The 22,925-nt window shown below is 37.5% G+C and overlaps 1 protein-coding gene across 1 annotated transcript in view; it reads left to right on the top strand.

The window, feature by feature from the left end:
* MTA3 (metastasis associated 1 family member 3) overlaps positions 1 to 22,925 on the top strand; it is a 130,834-nt gene that overhangs the window by 14,047 nt on the left and 93,862 nt on the right. The window contains exons 4-5 of the mRNA XM_065630934.1: positions 9,660 to 9,786; positions 22,073 to 22,136. Coding sequence (XP_065487006.1) covers positions 9,660 to 9,786; positions 22,073 to 22,136 — 191 coding nt within the window. The remainder of the gene's footprint in view (positions 1 to 9,659; positions 9,787 to 22,072; positions 22,137 to 22,925) is intronic.

Genomic DNA, 22,925 nt, shown 5'->3' with positions numbered 1-22,925 from the left:
GTTCTTGTTTCTGTGAGAGATTGTGACAGTGATATGCAATGCTGAAGAGACTTATGTTTCAGTTTCCTGTATCGAAAGTGCAGCTTTGTTTTGGCTTAAGCCAGTGCAGAAATTGTCAGTGTTGGCAGGGTCAGTGACCTGTAACCTAGTCCTACAGGGTACTGTGGCCCTTTGCTATGTGACAGTTCCTTTAGGCCAGACCCTTTGAGTGATGCTGCTGTCAGGAGTGAAGTTCTGATGCTGTTATTCTTGATAGGTCCTCAAGGGGCCAAGGACTCAGTTGCCAAGTATCATACAAGAAAAAGGGCTTTGATATACAGGCAGCTTTTATGTTTATATTTGCCTTCAAAGGGTGACTAGCCTGATATACTTTCATAATGCTCTTCCCTCTTTTTTTGTTTTTAATTTTTTTCTTGATAAGAGATCAGAATAGTGAACATTCAACATGTATGAAGTGAATAAACAATGATTTTTGGTATTTTATTTGACACCGTAGCAAATGTGTTATTTGAATGTGTTGTCTACAAAGCACTGAGAGTAGAAGAAAAGCTTCTTTGGTTTACTTGACCTTTATTTCCATTTAGTCAAAAAAAAATGACAAAGATGGCATATGTATTAAAGATTTGACTAGTTAATACAATAAGATTTTTATTCTTATGCTGGTTGGTTTGTTTGTTTTTCCCACTGGCATAGGAATTGATAAACAAAACAGTGTTAATAATTTTAAATTGATACATATATTCATATCTCTTTATACTTTTCTCAGTTCGTATGTATAGTTCCACTTAATTAGAATCTTAAGATCCTTTTACATGCATCAAGAAAATAATATATCCTGGAAGATAAATCTCTAGTATAGCTGAGGATGGAAAATAGGAATTTTTAAGTCTTACATGGACTATCAGAGTGAATGAACTCCTCTTCCTGCTTGTCTCGTCAGGTCTATGAACAGAAAAGCTTCTTAAGGTGCTGGCATTGAGCAGACATTATCTTGGATAACATTCTTCTCATTTTACAATCCTGCATATAGAGCTTTAATGTAGTTTGGTTAAATTTACTCAAGAACAGGATATACAAATATTTTTCTTTTTTTCCTAGTACTTCTTTCCTCCCTGGGGAAAAAAAAATCAAACAAAATTCAGCCCTTCTGGAAGGAGATACTGTACAAGATAAAGAAGTTGTATTTTATAAGCAGAATCATATGCCATTCTGAGTAGGGGTAGGAAAGTGCTTGTACAATCTGTGCCTTTTTGTCTCTGCCAACAAACTTTGAAATGCTGTTTACCTGCTATGGAGGATGTGAATTGTATGTTAGAAAAGCAGTTCAGATCTCTGAAGCTATGTGTTTATCATTGTCACACAGTGAAAGAAAATCATAGAATCATAGAATTGTTTTGGTCATAAAAGACCTTTAATATCATGAAGTCCAACCGCTAACCTAACACTGTCAAGTCCACCATTAAATCATGTCCCTAAGCACCACATCTACGTGACTTAAACTCCTCGAGGGATGGCGACTCCACCACTTCTCTGGGCAGCCTGTTCCAATGCCTGACAACCCTTTCACCCTTACCTCTAATGCCAGTGTAGGTCTTAAATGTGGATTCAGAGTTCTTACAGAAAACTAAAGAGATTTTGTGTGTGTGTGTTCTTAGTTCTCTACATGCCCCCCCTTTTGTTAATATTTACATTGCCTTTTCTTAAAGATAGGCCACTATATAACTTGTTAGCTAGATCAGGCATACTTGCTGCCTCTTCTAAAGGAAAGACCATGATGTTTTAACAAGATATTATGAGCAGGAGCTCTGTATGGAAACAGTGAATATCCAAGTGATGGGAAATGTTAATGGCACCAGTCTCATGCAAATGGGAGAGGCAAATCTCCCTTTTCTCAAACGCAGGTCTTGAAATTATTCATGCAGGCATTGTTGCAGGTAGCCTTTGTATTTCTTGAGTCAGATGATAGATTTTAAAAAATGATTTATCGGGCAGTATCAGACTTGCAGTGTGCGCTTCTGCTCTGTGGGTTGGTCAACCAGCCTGGATTTCAGGGTAGAACTAGAACTTTCCACTTTCCCACCACAGCTCTAAACATATTTATGCTTTGGAAAAATTATTAATTGGCTTCTGATTCAGCTGATGAGCTTGATACCAGTAATTGGACATTGAAAATATTCATCATATTTTAAATAGCTGTGTCGGTGGCACAATTTTGAGTCTGCTGCTTGCGGCTACTAACGAGCTGCTTAAAGAAACACTGCGCCAGGACTGTTGCCCCATGCGTGCTGCAACAGGTTGCCACAGTTTGTACAGGTGTACACGTGACTAAACACATTTTGAGCCCTCCAACAGGATATTTTCTTATTTGGAAGAGTTTGCATTTGAATAGGTGAGACAGAAAGTGAATAAAAGGGAGAGAGGGGAAAAATATAGTTTAGATTTATAGTACAGAATTGCCTGCTCCTTCACCATTGCCTTCATGTTACTGTTTTCATGCTTCTGTGGGACTCTTCTGTAGTGTTGTTGCAAACTAGTTTGCAGTTCTGAATCACAGGGTTAAAAACTAGTGTGCTTACTCTTGTGTTTATTCATGCCACATTTAATTTATTAGGATTTATTTATTAATGTAGCACATCATTACTCATACTACTTATGGAGGTAATCCTTCCCTGCCTTCCACCCACAAACCTCCTTGCTCTCAAAAATCTCCATAACCAGTTACCCAGAAAACCCATCCATCAAGTTTTGGAAGGTGGAGTTTTCCGGTGATGCAAACTGTGACAGTTTTCATTAAATATTTTTGCTATAGGCCTATGATAAACATGAGAGAGTTACCTGGTTGCCTATTAACTTACTGTCTCAAAAAAACCCTTTTGTATGATTTTAGAAATAATTTTTATTATTGGAAAGAAGGTGTGGCATATTAGCTCTTAACGGTTGTGCAGAGTAATTATTTCTTTGTTTTATGACCTCCTTTAGAAAAATAATGATGAGGTAGTGTAGGAGGATCACCTGGATAATTGTGTAAGAAAACTGCGTAACCTCTTGGAGACCACGTGTATATCTGTGCTGTCCAATAGAAATTAAAAGTACACCTGTTCTCTGCAAGCACAACTGATCAGTCTTTTTTTTTTCTACCTGCAGAATTGCTCAGATTCACACTTTAGATAGTAATGTGCTATCTATCATAAATGACTTGTAATCCATGCAAACAGTGCTTTAGATTTCTAATCCTATCTGACAGTAATGGCAGATATCAAATTGATGTTAGATGTTTTAACAGCCATCTCAACATTGTACCAACAGACGGGGTATAAGTAAAGCTAATTAATTCAGCTTTGGTAAACACTTTCTCAGTCAAATTGACAGTATAACCACGCATGGTCTAGCTCACAAAGTTGATTAAACTGCTTTACTACAGCACTAGGGTGTTTAAATATCACAACTAAGTACAACATGCGTGGCAAGAAGCCTCATGCAGATCAGCAAATCGGCCAACTGCTCACCTAAGAGAGCGCTTCATTCACGGTCCGAATAAAGTTGTTCAGATGGTAGAACTTAATGTTTATCTTTTGTACTCATTTTGGCAGTAAATAGATTTACTCTCTCTCCCCCAAAATCTATGTTTATAATTCTTACTGCTGTACCACCTCGCTGCCAAATGCGCTTGATGTTTTTGCCACAGCAAGCTAAGCTTAAGAGAGACTTACACGCAGCCATCTTTCCTTTGATGTGTGTGGTAAACTTGCTGCTCTTCAGCATTCTCAGCTTTTTATCTCTAGGTTTTAAAATATGTTGGTGATTCCTATGATGTGTATGGTTTTTGGGCAGAATGTAAAAGAAAAAGTCCTGCAGCAAAGGAAGAAAGTTCAGAAACTCTTCTGAAAGTAAGTCTTAGAGATGTTCTTCGAACTGAAATTTACACTGATCTAATATAACTTTAAAGGTGTTTTAACAAACTTAGTGAAACTGCTGTAACTTCACAAATCGTGATAGTGATTTAAATCTCTCCATCTAAGCTTGCATAAACCAGATGCAGCTAGGCCGAGATATGGTTTTAAAATTAGAAGCAATGAAGTTTAAGAGATAGGAGGTTAATGCACCTCAGTTTTTGGTTACACTGCTGATTTAATTTAGCATTGGTCCGTGCTGCTGTTCGAGGAACTGGTCTTGTTTTTTCTCATGTCTTCCCAGTTTAGGTCTCTTACTCCTGCTTTTTTCTTTTGTGCCATCACTAGCATTTTTGGTGGGCACACCAGGCCAAGGAATTGGAATCGATCTGTGTTAGGGGACAACTAGGTGTATAAAAAAACTAATTGCATGGTCTGAGTCAGAGCGTGGTGATTAAGGGTTCATACTGAGTGCAGAGTCCCACAGGGATCTATATGGGGACTTGCCTTTATCAGTGACAGGAGCAGGAAATGTGGTGCAACCTTATCACGTTTGCAGGTGCCACCATGCTGGGGGAATGACCAGGTGATATGCTTAAGGGAAGGGCTGGTAGTTGAGGATTCCTAGAAAGCAGGAGGAATTTGAATATTGAGAACCTGAGGACGCTCTGCAGGGACAAATTCCAAGTCTTGCACCTGGGAAAGAAGAGCCTCTGGCAGGGGTACAGGCTGAGGACAGAGGGGTTGGGGGAGCAGCTCTGCAGGAAAGGCCCTGGGGCTGCTGGCGCACAGCACCTCCCTGGCAACCAAGTTGGCCAACAGCATCCTGGACTGTATCACCAGGCACGTAGCCAGTAGGTTGAGGCGAGTGACTATCTGCCCTGATTGTTCAGCACTGCTTGTATCACATCTAAGTACTGCACCCAGTTTTAGGCCCCTGATACAGAAAAGTTGCTGATAACTTGGAGGAAGTTCAGCAGAGGCCACCATGATGGGCACTTGCCCTGCTAGGAGAGGCTGCGGGAATTGAGCCTGTTCAGCTTGGAGAAGTGGACTCTGCGTGCTTGTGGGGAAGTTGGAGAGATGATGGAGTCAGACTCTTTGCAGTGACTAAATTGAAGCAGGAGTGATTCAGATTAGATATAAGATTTCACCATGGTTGGGTTGCTGGAGAGGTTATGTGGTGTCTGTTCTCAGATGTGTTCAAGATCCAGCTGAATAAAATGTTAAGTAACCCAGGCTGACCTCACAGCTGAGCCTACTTTGAGGAGGAATTTGTACTAGAGACTCCTGAGGCCCCCTCCAGCCTGAATTACTCTCTGTTTCCATGATTCTGTGATCCAGCGAACATCTAGCCGAAAATAACACTGTCAGCAGTTTGGTGGCAATAGAGGGACAGCTTTCTTTTTCCTTCAAAGATTTATTCCTCTTCCCTGAAGGTAGCCTTCAGTATTTTAACTAATCTCTCTTTCTGTTGCAGTAGACAAGGGCAGCACATATAAAGGGTGAGTGTCACGAGGATGGAGCCAGGCTCTTCTCGGTGACTACCAATGGTAGGACAAGGGGCAGTAGGTGCAAACTGGAACACAAGAGGTTCCACTTAAATATGAGAAGAAACTTCTTCTCAGTCAGGGTGATGGAACACTGGAACAGGCCGCCCAGGGAGGTTGTGGAGTCTCCTTCTCTGGAGACATTCAAAACCCGCCTGGACGCCTTCCCGTGTAACCTCATCTGGGTGTTCCTGCTCCGGTGCGGGGATTGGACTGGATGATCTTTTGAGGTCCCTTCCAATCCCTGACATTCTGTGATTCTGTGATGGTGAGTTATTTTGACTTAGTTAAGGAAGAGTAATATGTTAGAAAAATTTAACTTGTTTACCAGCTGATGGTTAACTATAAAGTGGTTTGAGTTGCATTTAAGCCTTTAAGTGTCTTTCAGGATTTTTATTTTTAGTTATTTTAAAACCATTTTATATTAAATGGGTGCATTGTGTTTCTAAAGGCTTGCCCTCAGTTTAGTTTGATTTTACTTGTAAAAACAAACAGTTCTTCCGAGTGGTGAGTTTGAGTCATCACATTGTTTAACTATAAACAAAGACACTGTACACAGAGTTTTGGTGGCACGGACAATTGCATCTTCTTCTCACAGTCACTAACACACCTTTCTCTAACAGTGAATCCCACAAATTAAATGGAAGAGGGGGAAAAAGAGAGTTCAGCACGTTTTTAAGGTGGTGGTGCATATGTAAAATGAGTGAGGGTTACTGTTTATTCCCAGTATTGTTTGCTTGATTGAGTCAGTTAAGTCTTACTTACGTCAGAGGGAAAAAGGGAGAGGGTTGGCCTGCAGCACTGCCACTGAAAGTAGCACCAGATCACTCTGGTTTTCAGGATCAAAGTAAGCATTTACAGTTGCTGGTTAGAAAGCCCATGTATAATAAATAGACTTACAGCTTTAAAAGCTCACTGAAGATGCCTGCTTTTGCTCTCCAGGATTTTTGTTTTAAATAATGAAATACTTCTTGTAAACCAGGAAAAATACTACCAAACAGCATTATCTTAAACCTCACCCAAGGCCTAAAGGGGACTGTGTCATTTTCAAAAACTGATTGTATTCATCTTTGTAGTCATAATTAAGACTTTCAAAATATTTTTAAGCTGAACAATTTGAAATTGCATTTTGTTTTCTCCTTAATCTTGGAACAGTGAGGCCGATGTGTGTCATCACCATATTGCTCCATTAAAATGTTTGCTCACTCTGAGCCATTGCTTTGTTTCTTTTCCTGAGTGCTGAACATGTCCTTAGCTTAGTGCTTTTTTGTGATTTCGTGTAGATACCTTCCATTTCACTCCTTTTGACAGGAATATTCTCTCCTTGGAAAGTTAAATTTCCCATGTGCTGCAAATCTGAGTCAAGAAGGTGAAGAGACCACTGAAAGTACTGAAAGTTCTTCACCACTTTTCTTCTCATAGGTGTTAAGGCCTGATCTGTGCAAAAACCTGGTTTGAAAGCAGCTATCTAAAGGTTTGTTCAGATGCAGAATTTGTTGTATTGCCATAAAGCAAATCATTTTTGTATTTGCCATCAAGCAAACTTAGTTTTCTCACTTCTTTATGCTATCCAGTGTTTCCTTCCATGCTACAGGTTTGTGTAACTACCGGGGAAAACTGTTACTTAATACTAATCCTACTGTTAGCATTTTTTTATATATATATATATATATATATATATATATATATATATATATATAATAAAATTACCCTGATGATAAATTACATTGTGTTAAGAGTGGAACTCTTCTGTGTCTGGCCATGGTTTGTTCTACTTACTGAACCTGTCAGATCACTGTGAGTAAAACATACATGTTTTATTTCTAAAACTACAGAAAAAGTTACATTGTTTCATGTTTAGGTTTGGAGTGTTTCCAGAGATGTGTGTAGGAGACACTTAATTTCAGCTTCAGACTCTTAGATGAACAGTTTCTCAGTTTACGTAAGATTAACACAATATATATATGATTAAAGTTGTGGGGTTTTTGTAGAATTAATTTGAATTCTTAGTCTGGAGGAGCTTTTAAGATACTTGAGCATAGGTGTCTAAAGCCATTTTAAACTCTGGAATATAATCTCTGGCTACCTGCAGCCACTTTAAAATGGCACACGTTTTCCTGTGTTTTGTGCCATATCTGCAGTCAGATGTTTTGGATATGTGAATCTGAAATGGCCCCAGACACCTGTGTTTGGATGCTTAAATTTTTTTTCTAATGGACTGCTTTTTGTCAGCTGTTTTCAGATGGTTATAACACAATCTTGCTTTGATATTTTTTCAGGAAGGAGAGAGGAAATAAATAGGCAACTGAGAACTTTGGACCTGTAGAATACTGCAAGCAGTAACTTTAAAAAAAAAAAAAAACAAAACACCAAAACAACACACAAACCCAAAACAATAAAGCAACCACTGGCATGTCTTGGTATTTTAGGAAGAAATATGAATGCTTGAACATTGAAATACAATTATAGCTTGTAAGGGTAATTTACTGTAATGGATAATAGCTATTAATTGCTTTAAACATAAGCCCTTTTAACATTAATTTCTATTTTTTAATTTCTTTAATTACTTAAAACTGCTTTGCCTTTGCACAGATTTTTTTTTAAGCTTTATTTATCGTTAGTATGATAGATGCCAGAATAATTCTGAACTGAGTTGTGGTCTGACTTGAACCTGTACATGTGTCAGGTGAGGCTGGGGCAGGTGTCTTGTTTACATTTTTGTTTTTCTTATTGTGTCTCCCCACAAAACATGTTAAAACAGGGAAGGTGACTGGAGAGTCTACAGCAAGCTAGACTTAAAGTGTATGGAATTGGGTTCGAAGAAGTTCGTTATATCAGAGTGTATTGCTTTATCACTTTTGTGGAAAGAACTATTAGAAGTGGAATCAGCTGCACACAGGCATGATTTAAAAAAAGAAAGAAAATGAAGCATTGTATTTGGAGAGAACTGTGGTTGCCATGAGGATACAGGCAGGCTTCGTTTTGAGAAAGTGTCTGTAGGTTGTTTGTAAAAATCGTTATGGTTGCAGGAGTGGATGACATGATCTCTTGTAGATAGCTATGTGAAATTCCACCTAGTGCTGAGGTTTCATTTTTTAATTTCTGAGACATATTTTGTAAAGTACGCTTGGTTTTGCAGCCAATGGATAATGTAGCAGTTAGAAAATTGCCAAATGTAGGAGGAGTTTTAGTGTCTGTATTTTTTCATACAGTGTTCACGGAGACTTTTTGTCTTTTCTGGGAAGCTTGGGGAGGTGTAGATTCAAGTTCTGCATGTCCCAAGAATCCACTAGGAAGGTAGATTTCAGCCATGGAGATCCCAGGGTAGTCATTATGCAGAGCCTGTCATCTTGCGGCATGTTAGGAACTGCTGTGAACTTTGCTCTTTAACTCTGTATGTGACACTTTCTAGTATCTGCTTTTATTTCTTCCTTTATGTTCTCAGTTTACAGTTGGTTTAAATCTTTAAAAGGGAATGATTTCCTTTGTTTTATTGTACACGAGGTAATACGAGAGAATTTCAGATTAGAGTAGCTATAAAAGAGAGTTTTCAATAGAAAAGATCCTTCAGAAAGAACTGTATAATTTACAACTTGCTGTTATAGGTGCTATCTTCTGGATTAAATAGTGCCGTCTTGCTTAAAATAAAAATAAATTCAAATATTATTTAAATATGTAAGTAAACTGTGGTGTCAGTATCTAATAAGGTCAACATAATGGAAGGCTTTTTCAGTGTTCTTAGACTCCGATTTGGCAGTCTTAAATTGCAATTGTTTCAGTACATTTTTGTTCATAGAGAGTATGCTTTTCCCTGGGACTTCGGTAAAAGTTTTAGTAATACCAATATCAGCAACAGAAATTGTAGGGCAGAACTGACCAGGAAGCAAGAGGCACCTCCAGAGGGGGAAAAAAAAATAGATGAAAGAAGATGAAAAAGAGGAATGAGTAATGTTCTCAGGATTGTTCTTAGAGCTGTGTGAAAGACATCGGTGCATAGTACAGTAGGAGAGGAACATAATCTTTTAGCGAGTTTCAGTAGAATGTATACAATTCAAAATACTTAATATTCTGTCAAGTTGTGTGAACTGTAGTCTTGTTAAACTCATCTTTTTGAAATACAAAGGGAGGTTGCTAAGGAGTGGGGGGGATGTCAAGTGAAATGGCTGCAACGATGTTATGCAACAGAGTTAATTTCAACCTACGCTCTGCTTCTCTGCAGAAGAAGTTGAAGAAGAGTCTGAAACTACGATTGAGGTTGATTTGACGGATAAACAGAAACATCAGTTGAAGCACAGAGAGCTCTTCCTTTCTCGCCAGTATGAGTCCCTTCCAGCAACGCATATCAGGTAAGAAGTAGTAAATATCATTTATATGTGTATTCTGTTGGGGTGGGTTGCCTGCCAGTAGCCCACCTGCTTGAACACTTCAGCCTTTATCTTGCAAAAAGAGGTGATTGATCACAGCTGAGTTGTGCCAGGTTGTCCCACGAACTGCTGTGGAACTGCCTTAAGTTTTTCCTCTGTTACTTCATGTCTGAGCCTTGGAAGAGACAAGAGTCTGAGAGCTCTGGCTTGCCAATTAGAGCATCAGTTGATAGCGTGGTATAAAGTCAGTCTGTCCCTACTTTGGAAGAGTTGTTTTATTAATTCTTCTTCTGCTGGCCAGAGGAACTTTGACTGTTTTGTCTGCACAGGGAAACCACAGATGGGTTTGGAAAGGAGACAGTGACTCAGTGGTCAGATCTGCAATTTAGGGCTGCACGCATTTAAAAATAAAATTACTCCAACTTTAGTAAATTTGAAGAAGTCATGATTGACTTTGAGTGTTGCAAAAGCATTTTTAAGTATTGTTTGAAATTGCCTTAATGCTAATGTAGGAAGAGGCTTGCTAAACCTTAAAAAGGGTTTGTTGATTTCTTTCTGTAAATGATGCAAGCGCTCATGTCATTTATTTAAGCAAATTCTTTTTGGGTGGGGGGGTGGATGATGTACCTAGAAATGGAAAAGAGAGCACAGTGCCAGGAGGGAGTGTAGTAAGTGTAAAACAAGGGCTCTTACATTGCATTCTGAAGGAATTTTGTTTTCTCATTACAGCCTGCTCCTCTCAGTCATTTCAGACCACAAATGACTCGAAGCTACCAAAACAAAGTGTATATGCTCCAATAGGAGAAACACTTTGTGTATATTTCTCTCTCATTGGCAAATGTGTGGCTTCTCTTTCTCACTTCCAACATAAAAACTGGAAGTTGGAAATTTTTGTATTAATTTCCTGTGCTTGATTCAGCTACTTGTTCTCTGACTTTGAGAAAGTAATTTAACTGTCAAACCTCTGCTTCTCCAAGTATAGCATAGAGATAATAATCCTGAGCAGTTTCTTTTACTTACTTTGACATTTAGATATCGAAATAAGGTGTTCTTTTCGTAGAGGGAAGATTACGTGGAAGTATTGTAAATGTCTTCTCACCTCACAACTCAGGGAGCAAATACAATAGAGGTTCTCCAGTGCGCACTTCACAAAGAAGCCAGAAAAACATGTGAATTCGTAGTTCCTGCAGCGCTGTACAGCAGACAAATGCAGAGTGATGACTTGCATCTTCTTTTCAGAACAGAGGAATGCTGTAGGGCTGTGCTATCACGTGTTACTAGGGCCTCTACCAGACGAATTCTGGAACAAACTGTATGTAGTCTAGTGACATTTTAACAATCATAACTATTTTAACAAGACGGAAAATACACTGCAAAGTATTATTTATTTAGCCTTTTATTCTAACTTATTATTGTTCCGATTCTGTGATTCTCAGTAGTTTTCATAACTGTTATTAATTAGCTTGTCCTGTAAAAGGGGATAGAAATTTTGCGAAGGTGTTACTCCTCCAACTTTCTCCCATCAGTACTACAGAATATCCAAGGATGTAGATTCCATAGCCTCTCTGAGTGTTTGTTTCAGTGTTTGACCACCATAATGGTGAATTTTTTTTTCCTGTCATCTAACTGGGATTTCCCTCGTTGAAGCTTACTGTTCACTGCCTCCTGACCTATTGCTGTGCTTCTCTGAAAGAAGCTCAGCTCCGTCTTATTTATACATGTTTTCATTAAGTAATGGAAGACAGCAGTAGGATATCTCCCTGTAGTTGTCACACCTTAAGAGTGAACAAATCCAATTTAGTATCATATGCAGATTTGCTGAGTGTGTATTCAGTTGACTTGTTCATGTTGTTAATAAAGATGTTGGCTGAAGTATCAGCACATGGGGGATGCCCTCAGTAACCAACTGGGACTTTGCACCACTCGCTACAACCTTTCCAGCCTGGTGGTCCAGCTATTTTTTTTTTCCAGCCTTATTATCTACTCACCTCATCCATATGTTACCAGTCTGGTTAAAGGACACTATGGGACACTCTTCAGACTTAGGTAAAGTTAGGGTAGATAACATTCATGGCTGTCACTGGTCTACCAAGCCATTCATGTTCATATAGAAAGCCAGCAGATAGGCACGCATGTGCCAATGTATGAGCAGCTTCATTCTGTGGACCTTTGCTCTTTACCACCTGCAGCTTTAGTCCCTAGATAGGAGCACTTGGATTTACAGGAGAAAACAAATGGTGCAGTGGAATAGAGTGGAAAATGGAGTTAAATTCTCTCAAGAGTGAGAATACAAAAGCAAAGTCCCTTTGGAAGGAAGAGGAGAAAGCTAAAAGTGATTTTAAGAGAAGAGGCTGAACCATCTATAGTTGGTTTTGGCAGCTACAGATCTTTTACTGGCATCTTCAGACAAGAAAAGAAACTGAGTTTCCTTGCCTTTGTGCTTGTAAGTTAAGGGAATAAAATAATTTTACCATTTGTGGTATGTTTTTATTTAATTTTTAATAATTTACTGCCTTTGTCTTATTTTCTTAACTTTACTCCTTTTGTGTTTTTTAAACATAAAATTACAACCCCCTTCCTGCCTGAAAAACCCTATGACTGAGATTACTTTTATTCTAATTTACAGCTACAAATACTGTAATGTCTCATGTATACACCTGGTGCCACTATTTTATGGTTGAGAGGCCTTGAAGTTGTTGTAGCAGGTTAGATTTGTTTGATGTGCAAGTCTAATTCTGAAGCTCTTTGATCTGTATTGTTGAGTTTCAAATAATTCTGATGTAATTTGTTGGCTTTTGAATTACTGAAATACAGTTTCATTCCTTATTCTCATACTTTTTATTTTGCTATATACATTACATGTAACTCTCTTGAGCTAGAATTTGTTTTGTTATAAATATTGGGTGTGTTTGTTCTTTTTTTTTAGACTGCATTCTGTTTCCCCTTTATATTAGGTGTCGCTATGCCATTTTAGTAGCTTCAGGAAGTGGTTTAAGTTTTGGCACCAAAAAACCTGCTAGATTTAGCGAAAAATTAGAAGCGAGTAGTGTAGTAGTAATTAAGCACGTCAGCAGTGCCTTGTGGGTGCAGTGTTCCTGCAGTGGGATGTGTTTGGGAAGGTGAAATTGCCCAGCTCCGTGGAGCATCATTCTGCAGAGCTGGCTTGTGGTACAGTGCAAGCCAAGCTACTAGTCTGGGTCTCCAAGACTTTCGTTACCTTGGTGCCTACTTGTCAAGTTACAAGTGAAACAGTTCCCTCCTCTGTCTGCTCAGATGTGTAAGGGTAGTAGCACCCCTCCAGTGGATTATCTCCTTCCTTCCTAATCCCTGGATGGCGCAGACACGGTTTTGCCAGGCACTGTAACAGCTGCGCTGCCAGCCAGATGCCTTGAACGCTCTCCTGCGTTAACGTCCCGCGGTAAATGCACCCGGAATTCATGCACGTGGCTCTTGTAAGCAATGCCAGTCCCCAAGAGGGGCTGAGTTGAAGCACCGTGTATTTTAATTGGGTTTTCAGAGATTTGGGCGTTACCAAATAGAACATTTTGGAAAGGCATGAGAACGCACGGGGCAAAAAAAAAAAAAAAAAAAAAGTTGAAAGCTGTCTTAAAGGTGAATTTGTTTTGCCAGTGTTGTAAAATTCACCAAAAAACTTGGCACATGGTAAAATGGGTCCCTTGCATAAAAATCTACAGGTGGTTGTCTTGTTGGAGCGATGCTCTGGGTTCTCTGACTTGGGTTTGAAATTTATTTTTCATTCTTAAGCTCTCAAGAGTTCATAGGTGATAAACATATTTAGATTGCTGTAGAAGATTACATTAGCTTCTAAGATAATTTGTAATTACTTTTAAATTTAATACTTCATATGAGTTGTGGAGAAGAATTTATTTATCCATCAGGGTTCATCTTGCCATTTCATTATCTTTGCTTAGTTCTTGTTTGCTAATAACAGTGTTTCAGTCTTGGGGTTGTGGTTTTTGTGTTGGATTACTATTATTTTTTTAAGTGTCTGGAAAGCATACATAAGCCAAGCATTCTCTGATGTTGTAATAAAAGCAGGTATGAATCTTTCGGGCTGCTCTGTACTGCAATAAAACCACTCCTTAAAAGAAAAAAAAGCTGAAACTCACTTATGCAGAGTAAAAAGAGGCTTGTATACAGACTATTTAAATTCAAAACAACTTGAGAACGGAGAAGAGTTTCAAAGAGTGGTGAACAATTGTGAAGGTAAAGAGAATTTCAAATATATATATTTGGTTGCTGTTATGTTGGCGATTTAGTTGGTTGATACCGTTGTGTGAGTTTCTGTTAAGTTTAAAGTACTACTTTGTCAAAATTCTTTCTTAGTTACAGCAGGGTGACAAATATTTATCTTGAGTAAATAAAGTGAAATTTGCTAAATTACTTCTCTTCGACAGTCTTTTTGGTGAGTTAGAGTTTAAATACAAGTTTTTAAGGATCCATTCCTACACAGAAAGGACTTCATGAGCCTTTTAAAGATTAGGATTGCATACGATCAGTTTATTAAAAGCTGATTAATGTGATTGAGGAGAAGGTAAATATTTTTGCCAAATGCCTGCACTTGTGTGGCATTAAAGAGCTCTCAAGTAGTCTGAACATGAGAAGAGTGATTTAATTTTTGATAAAAAACTTGGAGTGTCTGCATATTTTTACATGTAAGCATACAAAAATTTGTACTTAAACTTCTAAAGTATCGAAGCTGTAAGAATCTTTGTTTCCCTCAGTTCTGAAATTGTTCCTTGTATTAGTTTAAAACATTTTTTACTATCTTCCCTCCCCCCGCCCCCATCTTCTGACATCATTCTGATCACTAATGCAGTCCAGAACACTATTTTTTTTTAGTGTTTGGTTGTTTGGGGGTTTTTGTGTTTGTTTGGTTTTGTATGGTTTTTTGTTTTGCTTTGTTTGTTGGTGTGTGTTTGGCTTTTAAATTATCCCCTAGCTCCTGGGCAAACTGAAGTAACTTTGGTTGGTACCACTTTGTAGACATATTGGAAAAAGTAGCATAAGTATGTGTGGTTTATAAAAAATTTGTAGAGCTTACAAACTGCCCGTAAGAGTGTGATGTTTTTAAGATGCATAATAAATGGCTCAGTTTTATCATACAGCTTTCTTTATGCTGTGCTTGCTCCTCCATGATCTCATTGAGACTCACTAATATTGCTACTTCAAATAACTAAGGCATAGAGAGAGATTATTTTTAGATTATTTTTTATTTTTTATTTTATTTCTAATTTTATTTTTCCTGAATGTGGGATGCCTTCATTTAAAACACATTAAATGATCTGGCAGGTCATTTTCTAGAAGAAATGTTGTGACTTTTTAAGGCATGGAACCTTAGGATTTAGTGGTATTACCTCAGGATTTTGAGTTTTGTCATTCTTGGCAAACTAGAAGTTTCTGGCATATGGGGGTGTGTGTGTATGTATATGAGATAGAAATTAGCTAAAATTTGTAAAAGCTTACTGTGAGCCTTATAAACCTGATTTGTTTTCTGGCATAAATCAGGCTGGATAAGGAGTGCATCTACTTTGCATAGACATGTGCTTACTGATGATTTGGATCATTAAGAGAGGAATGCTTCCTTTCTGGATTGAGTTTATATAGAGCAAAAGGACTTTCAAAGCATGTTGTCGTCTTTTTTTTTTTTTTTTTTCTCCCAGTAGAATTCAGAGAATTCTGACAGGAATTAAGACGAAAATTCAGTCTAGGCCAGAATCTTGTTTTCAGGTTTGGTCAATAGCCAGTACTAGTAACTGTATAAGAAAAACTGTATTTATCAGTAGAAGCACAGAGTGATGTACATTACTTTTGAGTTGGGCAGCCTTGTAATGTCACACTGAAAAATCGTTCCTAACCAGCCTCCTGTGTTTTTTGTTTGATACACATGCATTGTTGCTGCTGTGCTAAAAGGTAACAATCTTTTTTTTTTTTTTTTACTTTTTAGCATGAATTAATCCCCAGAGGAAAAATATCCATGACTTGAATTTCTTGACAATAGTTTATAGCAAATATATATACAGTTATGCTTATTTTGAGATATCAAAACATGTAGTTTTACTGTGCCCAGACCAAGAAAAGATTTAACTCTCTCCATGGCACTCAGTGGAGTTTTCTTTCTACTCAGTTTTCTTGCAGACTCTCTTCAGCTACAGAACACAAGATTTAGTCAGTAATATAGACTGGAACAGTATTAGTGCAGATCCATTTTTAAGTGATAATGTGTTAAAGCTTGGTTCAGATGTGTGTATGTTCATTGATCCATACATTTACCTCTTAACATTTTCTACCACGATTAAGGTAAGATCTTCTGATAGAGTTGTTGAATGCTTTGGCTCTTCAGCTAAACATGGTAGTCCAAACATAAACTCTGTAAATTGTTACTGAACTGTCATTTGTAAGTTTGTTTCTTATTGAGAATGCTTTGTCCTGTTTAGATAGAGAACAGTGGTGAGAACTGTATAAAAGCTGGAACCTTAATATGCAAAAAAATTTGAATGTTATCTACAACCTGCTTTTAAATCCATGTCAGTTGTGCATGATTGCTCCAAGAGACTGCCTTTAAATCTTACCAATTTGGAGCTCTCAAAATCAGCATTCCAGCTCTAATTAAGATTAAAACTCTAAATTTTTCAACTGAAAGCCACATGCAGCATAAAAAACCTGGGCCATCCATATGATCTGTGCATATGTTACGTGCCAGGCATGTACTTGTTCATTTAGATGCACGTAAATCAATTTGTTGTGCATTCTGTTTTTAATTTTATTTGATCAAGAGTGTGTTAATGAGGTAATGCCAATTTTATTGATCTATCTTTTGGCCACAGATACACAATCTCGTACTGTTTAGGAGGTTGGTATCGTTTTGTCGGAGGCACAGATCCCAGTAGTATTCACCTATCAAGTGTTTTTTGTTTGTTGTGCGTGTTTTTTTTTTTTCTTCTTCTCCCTGGTGTTTGAGATGGCTCTGTAAATGAGCAGAGGCAATCTCAAGCCAGTTAAGTATGAATCAATACAATGCACATCTTTCTTCTGTCAATTATAGGTATCGATTGAATATTTTAAAAGTCGGACTCCAGTTAGGGGTTTGCTGCAGAGTTAAATCTCTATGATGATGCTTTTATTTTCTTGTTTTTAGTGTTGCACAATAGTTTGCTTCCAAGTTGTAAATATCTTTGCAATCTGGAGAACTTGGAAGTTGCTCTAAAGGCTTTTATATGTGTCAGTCAGCATCATTCTGGGCCCCTTAAACTGTGCTTAAAAGTAAAATGCAGAAGTACTCTTAGTACTGGCTTCCCATAACTGGGGAATCAATTTCACATAATTAGCAGAAGCTCTTTGGGCTCCGCAGTGTGGGGTTCGGTGATCATCATTGCAATTTAGGCTGCTTGTAAGGGATCAAGACTTGGCTCAAAGTGGTTGTTTGATTGGAAATCTTCAAAACACTTTCCCCTTTAAAACCAGGAAAAACCTTTTTTATTTAAGGCAGCTCTCTCTTCCTCTACTTAATATCTGCACCTTTGTCCTCCCCTTCCCCACCCCCCCTTTCCCTTTATGCCAAAACCGGAAAGATTAGTTTTGAGTTCTGCACCCGCATAAAACCTTTCTAACCCTCTTTATTATGCACCGTCTTTTTAGTTTAATCTCTGGTTGTCCTTGAGTAACAGCATCTACTAAAATCAAATCAGATTTTCCTCACAAGCGTAATATTTCCTAATATTCTCTCCTGTTACTTTATTCTCAGGCTGTCTAGCTAGTGACTCACACTAGCTAGAGTTCCAGCTCTCTACTGAGAGACCAACATTTCTTGATGAAGATCAGCAAGAGACAATTGATATATCTGTACAGAATTACCCAATATCATTCTGTAATATTCAGGAGGGCAATGAATAATTGTTAATAACAGAATTTCAAAGTATGTGGAGCCATGCCTGCATGTATTATTTTCTTTCTTCAACCTGTATCTGAATGACCAATGCATATCAAGTTTCGTTGACTTGGTGGGAACCCAGAGCAGTTCGTTCTGAGTTCTGCTTCCACTACATCAACCTCACGCAGGTTGCATCCACTTTACAATAGGAGACGTACATGGCACAGTACCAGACCCATGAGGTTGCCTTTTCCACTCCTGTGGTTCCTCCTGGTTAACAGATTTGCATTTTGAGGGCTGTCTTACTCATCTGGCGAAAACGTGAAGAAATAGCCTTAATAGCAGAATAGCAATTGTAGAGCTGGTTTAAAAGTAGGGGCTGTGCCAAAACAAACAAGGACTTTAAAAGATCAAAGCAGTTACTGTTAATTTCGAATCATCTTGGTAGTTCTAAAAGATCAGTGTTCGAATCAGTGTTTTGAATTTTGGTAAAGATTTGAAACTATATTTTTGATTAAGAGAAAATTTATCAAAGGACAATTACCCAGACAGTGCAAATATTTTTCCCCCCCCTGCCACCCTAGATATGCATTAAGTATATTTTCTGGAGAATTTGATGTTTTGCTCTAGCATGTTTAACCAGGCTATATTGTAATCTCTTAATAGCATTGTCTTGTGTAGTAGTCTTGGTACCGCTTTTTTCGCACAGCTTAAATTCTTGAGCTGGTTACCATTATCTTGTGACTTCATTGGAATAAGTTAGTAAGAGAAGTCTTCTTGTACTTATCTGTTCTAAATATTGATTATTGTCATGGTCTTATCTGAGTTGTATCCACACATGTTTTTCATTCCTCCACTGGGTCTCGCTCAAAGGTGACGCTTTTTCCTCTTCAGTTTTCAAGGCCTGTTAGGTTGTATGTCTGCTTACTCTCTGTCAGGACTCTCGTACTGACATCTCCTATAGAGTGTTAATTTTCATTAGCTCCTTATTGAATTGTCCAAGACATTCTAATCTGTGAGTGTGTCACAAAGCTGCTATTTATTTTCAAGTTTTCTTTTTAGTTTCCTTTCCTTTGTTCCACAGTAAAAAGAAAAAAGCAAAAAGTGTTTTTTCAAAAGTACTATTTTAGAGTATTTTTGTGGAAAGTGTTTGAGTCTCATTTCTGCGTTGTAACAACAGGACTTCACTGAAGTATGGAAGTAGATTGTAGGGGTGGAGAAATAGGTTGTTAGGTGTCCCTTAGCTGAGGGGTGTAAACTATCAGGAATTGTCAACCTGCTGGTGGAGTCACCTGAAAGACAAAAAAAAATTTACAAGCAGACAAGAGCTTTTAATGAATGGGAACGAAGAAGGATGTGAAAACAGCTTTCACATGGTTAATGCTTTAAAGAAGGAAAAAAGGTATGAGTTGTAGCTCTGGTTCCTGGGACAGGGGAAGCAATTGAGTCCTGAGTGGTTTATATGACAGAGTCTGGTAGTACCATGAGTGTATATATAGGCAAGCTTTGTTGTCTCCTTTTACTGCAATACCTCTAAATTACTTTTTACTGCTGGCTGATGTAGTGCTATAACAAGTTTTGTTGGTATTGTTGTCACCTCAACGGAAGAACTTTTTATTTGTGACGGGTTTAAATACAAAGTACATTTAGGAGCAGAAAGGATTTTGAAGGGATAATTTTGTCTCATCAGAATTAAATGGTAAGTGAAGACATTATAACTAACATTTTTTTTGTTTGCGGTTATTTGTACATTGCTGAGATATCTGCAGTGTATTAGGCAAAATTTATCTGTATGTATCTAATTCTATAGGAAGTAAAAATAATTTTTCTGAATATTTTTAATTTGAAAAAAAGATCAAAGCCAGATATGTAATCTTAACATTGTTGAGCCCTTCTGATGCTATTTACTAGTAATTCACCCTGTTGATGTCAGTTAAGAATGCTGCTTGGTGGAGGAATGTAGCTTAAATCAGACTTGTGTAAGAGGAAGGTTTCATATCTGAATAATTTTTTTTTTCCCCCACTTTATGAAAGCCGGGTCATTATTTTTAATTTTTAGCTTGGTTTGCTTATTTTTTGTGACGTATTTCAGATAGGAAGCTCCACCAATAGAACAATGGAAATATGGCATTGTACTTTATGAGTCTAAATAATACTCAAAACTTTCAGAAATCCTAGTGTTTTTGCAAAGAGAACATAACTTTATTTTGATGTGTAACTGATCTTACAAGCTGGTGCATATTCTTTCACTTGTCTCTGTAGGTAGCTAGCTCACCCTTTTTCTCCTCTGAGTTAGATTAGTCAGATTTTTTCTTGTTACATTCATTCTTTGTTTGATATAGCTCCGTCTGTCCCAATTATCTGAAATTGTTTAAAAACATTAATGAACGAAGTTCCAGAACACTGTGAGGGGGAGAAAATTATGTTCAAATCTGTAGAAGACCTGGGTTTTCAGATACATTCCTCAGAACTCCAGGTCTTATCATAATGTGGTTTAAACCACATCAACTTTCTCTCCAGGACATTTCGAATATTAGTTTGGAAGAAAGGGTGAAAAGTGCAATGGTGGTTGGAGAATATTTAGGGACATATCACTGAAAACTGTGTTTACTTAAGTTATTTCCTAGGCATCCATGACTGAGAGATGCCAGAGAATATAACCCAGTAGACCATTTACAATAGGCTGAGAGGATTTTCCTCTGTTGGGGAAAAAAGAGGAGCTGTCTAAATGGTAGGATTTTATGTGTTTGGTAAAGATTCTAAATAATTTGTAGTAAGTATTTCAGGTTTCTAGATTATAGAAACTGGTAACCATAATACAGATAACTTTTTCTAATTTTGACTGTATGTAATTTACCTGTTGTCAAATGCCCTTTTTTTTTCCCCCCCTCATTTTAGCATGGTATCTACTACTCTATGCCTAGTATTGTCTTTTTTTGAGACTGTAGTCCATGCATATGAGATATATAAGCTTCAGAAAACTTTCAAAGACATGGTTGGGTGTAGAGAAGGTTTCCTAGTTCTCTGCTGCAGGAGTCTTTTGCCCGCTGTTTTTATTGTGCTCAACTTTCTCACCCTCATCTTCCCACTATTTCTCTTTGTTGGTGTGGTTCTCCTGAAAATCCATAGTTTAAGAGAAATTCAGGAGGTTATATACTGCAGATTTAGTGAGTAGTTTAATCCCATTTCCTATGATGTGCAGTGGTAATGAATAAGACATGAGCTGAGTACCTTTGCTTAATGATGAGCCGTTAACAATCGGCATCTAATCCTGTGTGTTAACAGTCAACATTCATTGAAATGAAGGATGCTTTTTTCAGTAACATCTTTGTGTTATCTTAAAATCAAGGAGGTCTTATCTTATCTGTATTTGTGTGCTGGTGTGTTCCTGAGAAGAAGGGTGTTTTGGACAGGGATCCTGTAGCCATAAGGCCACTGGAACCTCCTGGTAGCTGCTGACTAAATTGATATAACCTGAATAAAACTTAGGTGCATGAAATACAAGGTAATGTATTTAAGGGGCAATAAATAAGTATTATTATAAAACGGTAGTTCAATTGAAAAGGATAGCTTCAAAATGCCAGCTGCTAGCAAGATGATTCAGCACACTTAACATTTTTCATCTACATCTATGTGTGTTTCTTTAAAATACCATGTGTTAAAAATAGTTCTGCAGATTATTTGCAGAAAAGTCAGAGGCAGAGGAATTTGAGGCCAAAGGAGTGTTGGGGGAGAAGGGGATGGGAGAGAGGGGAGAGAAAGGCTTGGGGCAGAGGGGTCAAACTCGTATGGCATTATCTATGTGTGTTGTATGTGGGCAGATCTTTACCGCTGCTGGAGAATGGGATGCTTTCTGCTGACCGTGGCCATTGTAGCTTGGCCATAGAAGAAATGAATACAATTCCATGATTAATGATTATAAATAATTTCATTCAAAAAGAAAAAGTACTTCTACAGGCCATTGGTAAAACCTTACACTGTTTGTAGTTTGGATTATTTGTTTTCAAATTAGGCACTGAACTTACTGGAAGCGAGTCACTTGGAGGTGATGTTTCATTCACTCAGGCCTTTTTATTAATTGTATGTGTATTTATCGTTTGCCGTAGTATCTCTTGTTCCTTCACTGCTTCACCGTTTCTGAAACTGTTTCCCAGTTTTGCAGAATTCTTATGTATTTGAGTGCTTGGGTCAGTACAGGCATTCATTTTGTGCTTTAATATTAGTGTTGGTACCTTAAAATATGGCAAAGTACATTTCACTAGATTTTTGATGTAAAAGTTTAAAGTATGTCTAGATTGTTTTCTTGCAAATAACTTTTTGATTTAAAAAAAATTAGAACTTTATATGAAGTAACAGTTCTCCCTTATGTTTGTGTAGGGGAAAATGCAGTGTCGCACTTCTGAATGAGACAGAATCTGTGCTGTCGTATCTGGAGAAAGAGGTAATATGTGACTTCTACTTGGCTAAATAGCAAGATGAGTTTATGTTTTCTTACAACTTTATTTTTAATAAATGGGCAAACAGTGCTTTGAAAATATTTTCTTACATGTTAAGTTAAAAAAACTATTTTTACAAACACGGATTTTAAAAGTGTTATTGGATAAAAACTTAACTGGTGCTCTTAAATAATGGTTTTGTTATGAATATGGTTGTATTTAGAAAATAATTAATTTGAAGTAATTCATATGATATCTTAGAAAAATATACAGGCTTTTTTCTGTAGCAGATATTTAAGAGGGAATTCATGTGGCTGCTTTTTTTTTCCCTTTATTGTTCTCCTTTTTTTAATTTTTTTTCCTAGAGGTGTTGTAGAAAAAAAGAATGTTCTGTTATCAGTGGACAGGGAGAGGAAGAGAGACTCCTGTAGAGGGCAACTTAGCGTAGGAGTTTAATTTAAGGGCTCTGAATTCCTGTATTGAAAGTGTCTCCTGACCTTCAATTTCCTGTAGAAGGAACTGAGGGTGCTTAGCCCTACCAGAGGGGAAGAACATTCCTCAATAATTTGGAATATAATTGCATTGCAATATACCTTTCAAAATAAATGTATTTTTCTTTGGAATGTCTTAATATAACATCAGGCAGACAGAGTGTTTTAGTTGAAATTAGCATATCTTTATTTTTTCAATTTCTACACCCAAACCACTGATAATCGATAAAAATGTTTCTGAAAACAGGACTTGCTCTGTACTTCAGGTGACTGTACCAGACAACGGCAGCAATATTTTTGTGT

The sequence above is a fragment of the Caloenas nicobarica genome, chromosome 3 (assembly GCF_036013445.1).
Source record: "Caloenas nicobarica isolate bCalNic1 chromosome 3, bCalNic1.hap1, whole genome shotgun sequence".
Lineage (NCBI taxonomy): Eukaryota > Metazoa > Chordata > Aves > Columbiformes > Columbidae > Caloenas > Caloenas nicobarica.
Note: the sequence above shows the minus strand (reverse complement) of the source record. Positions and strands in the feature narration are given on the sequence as shown.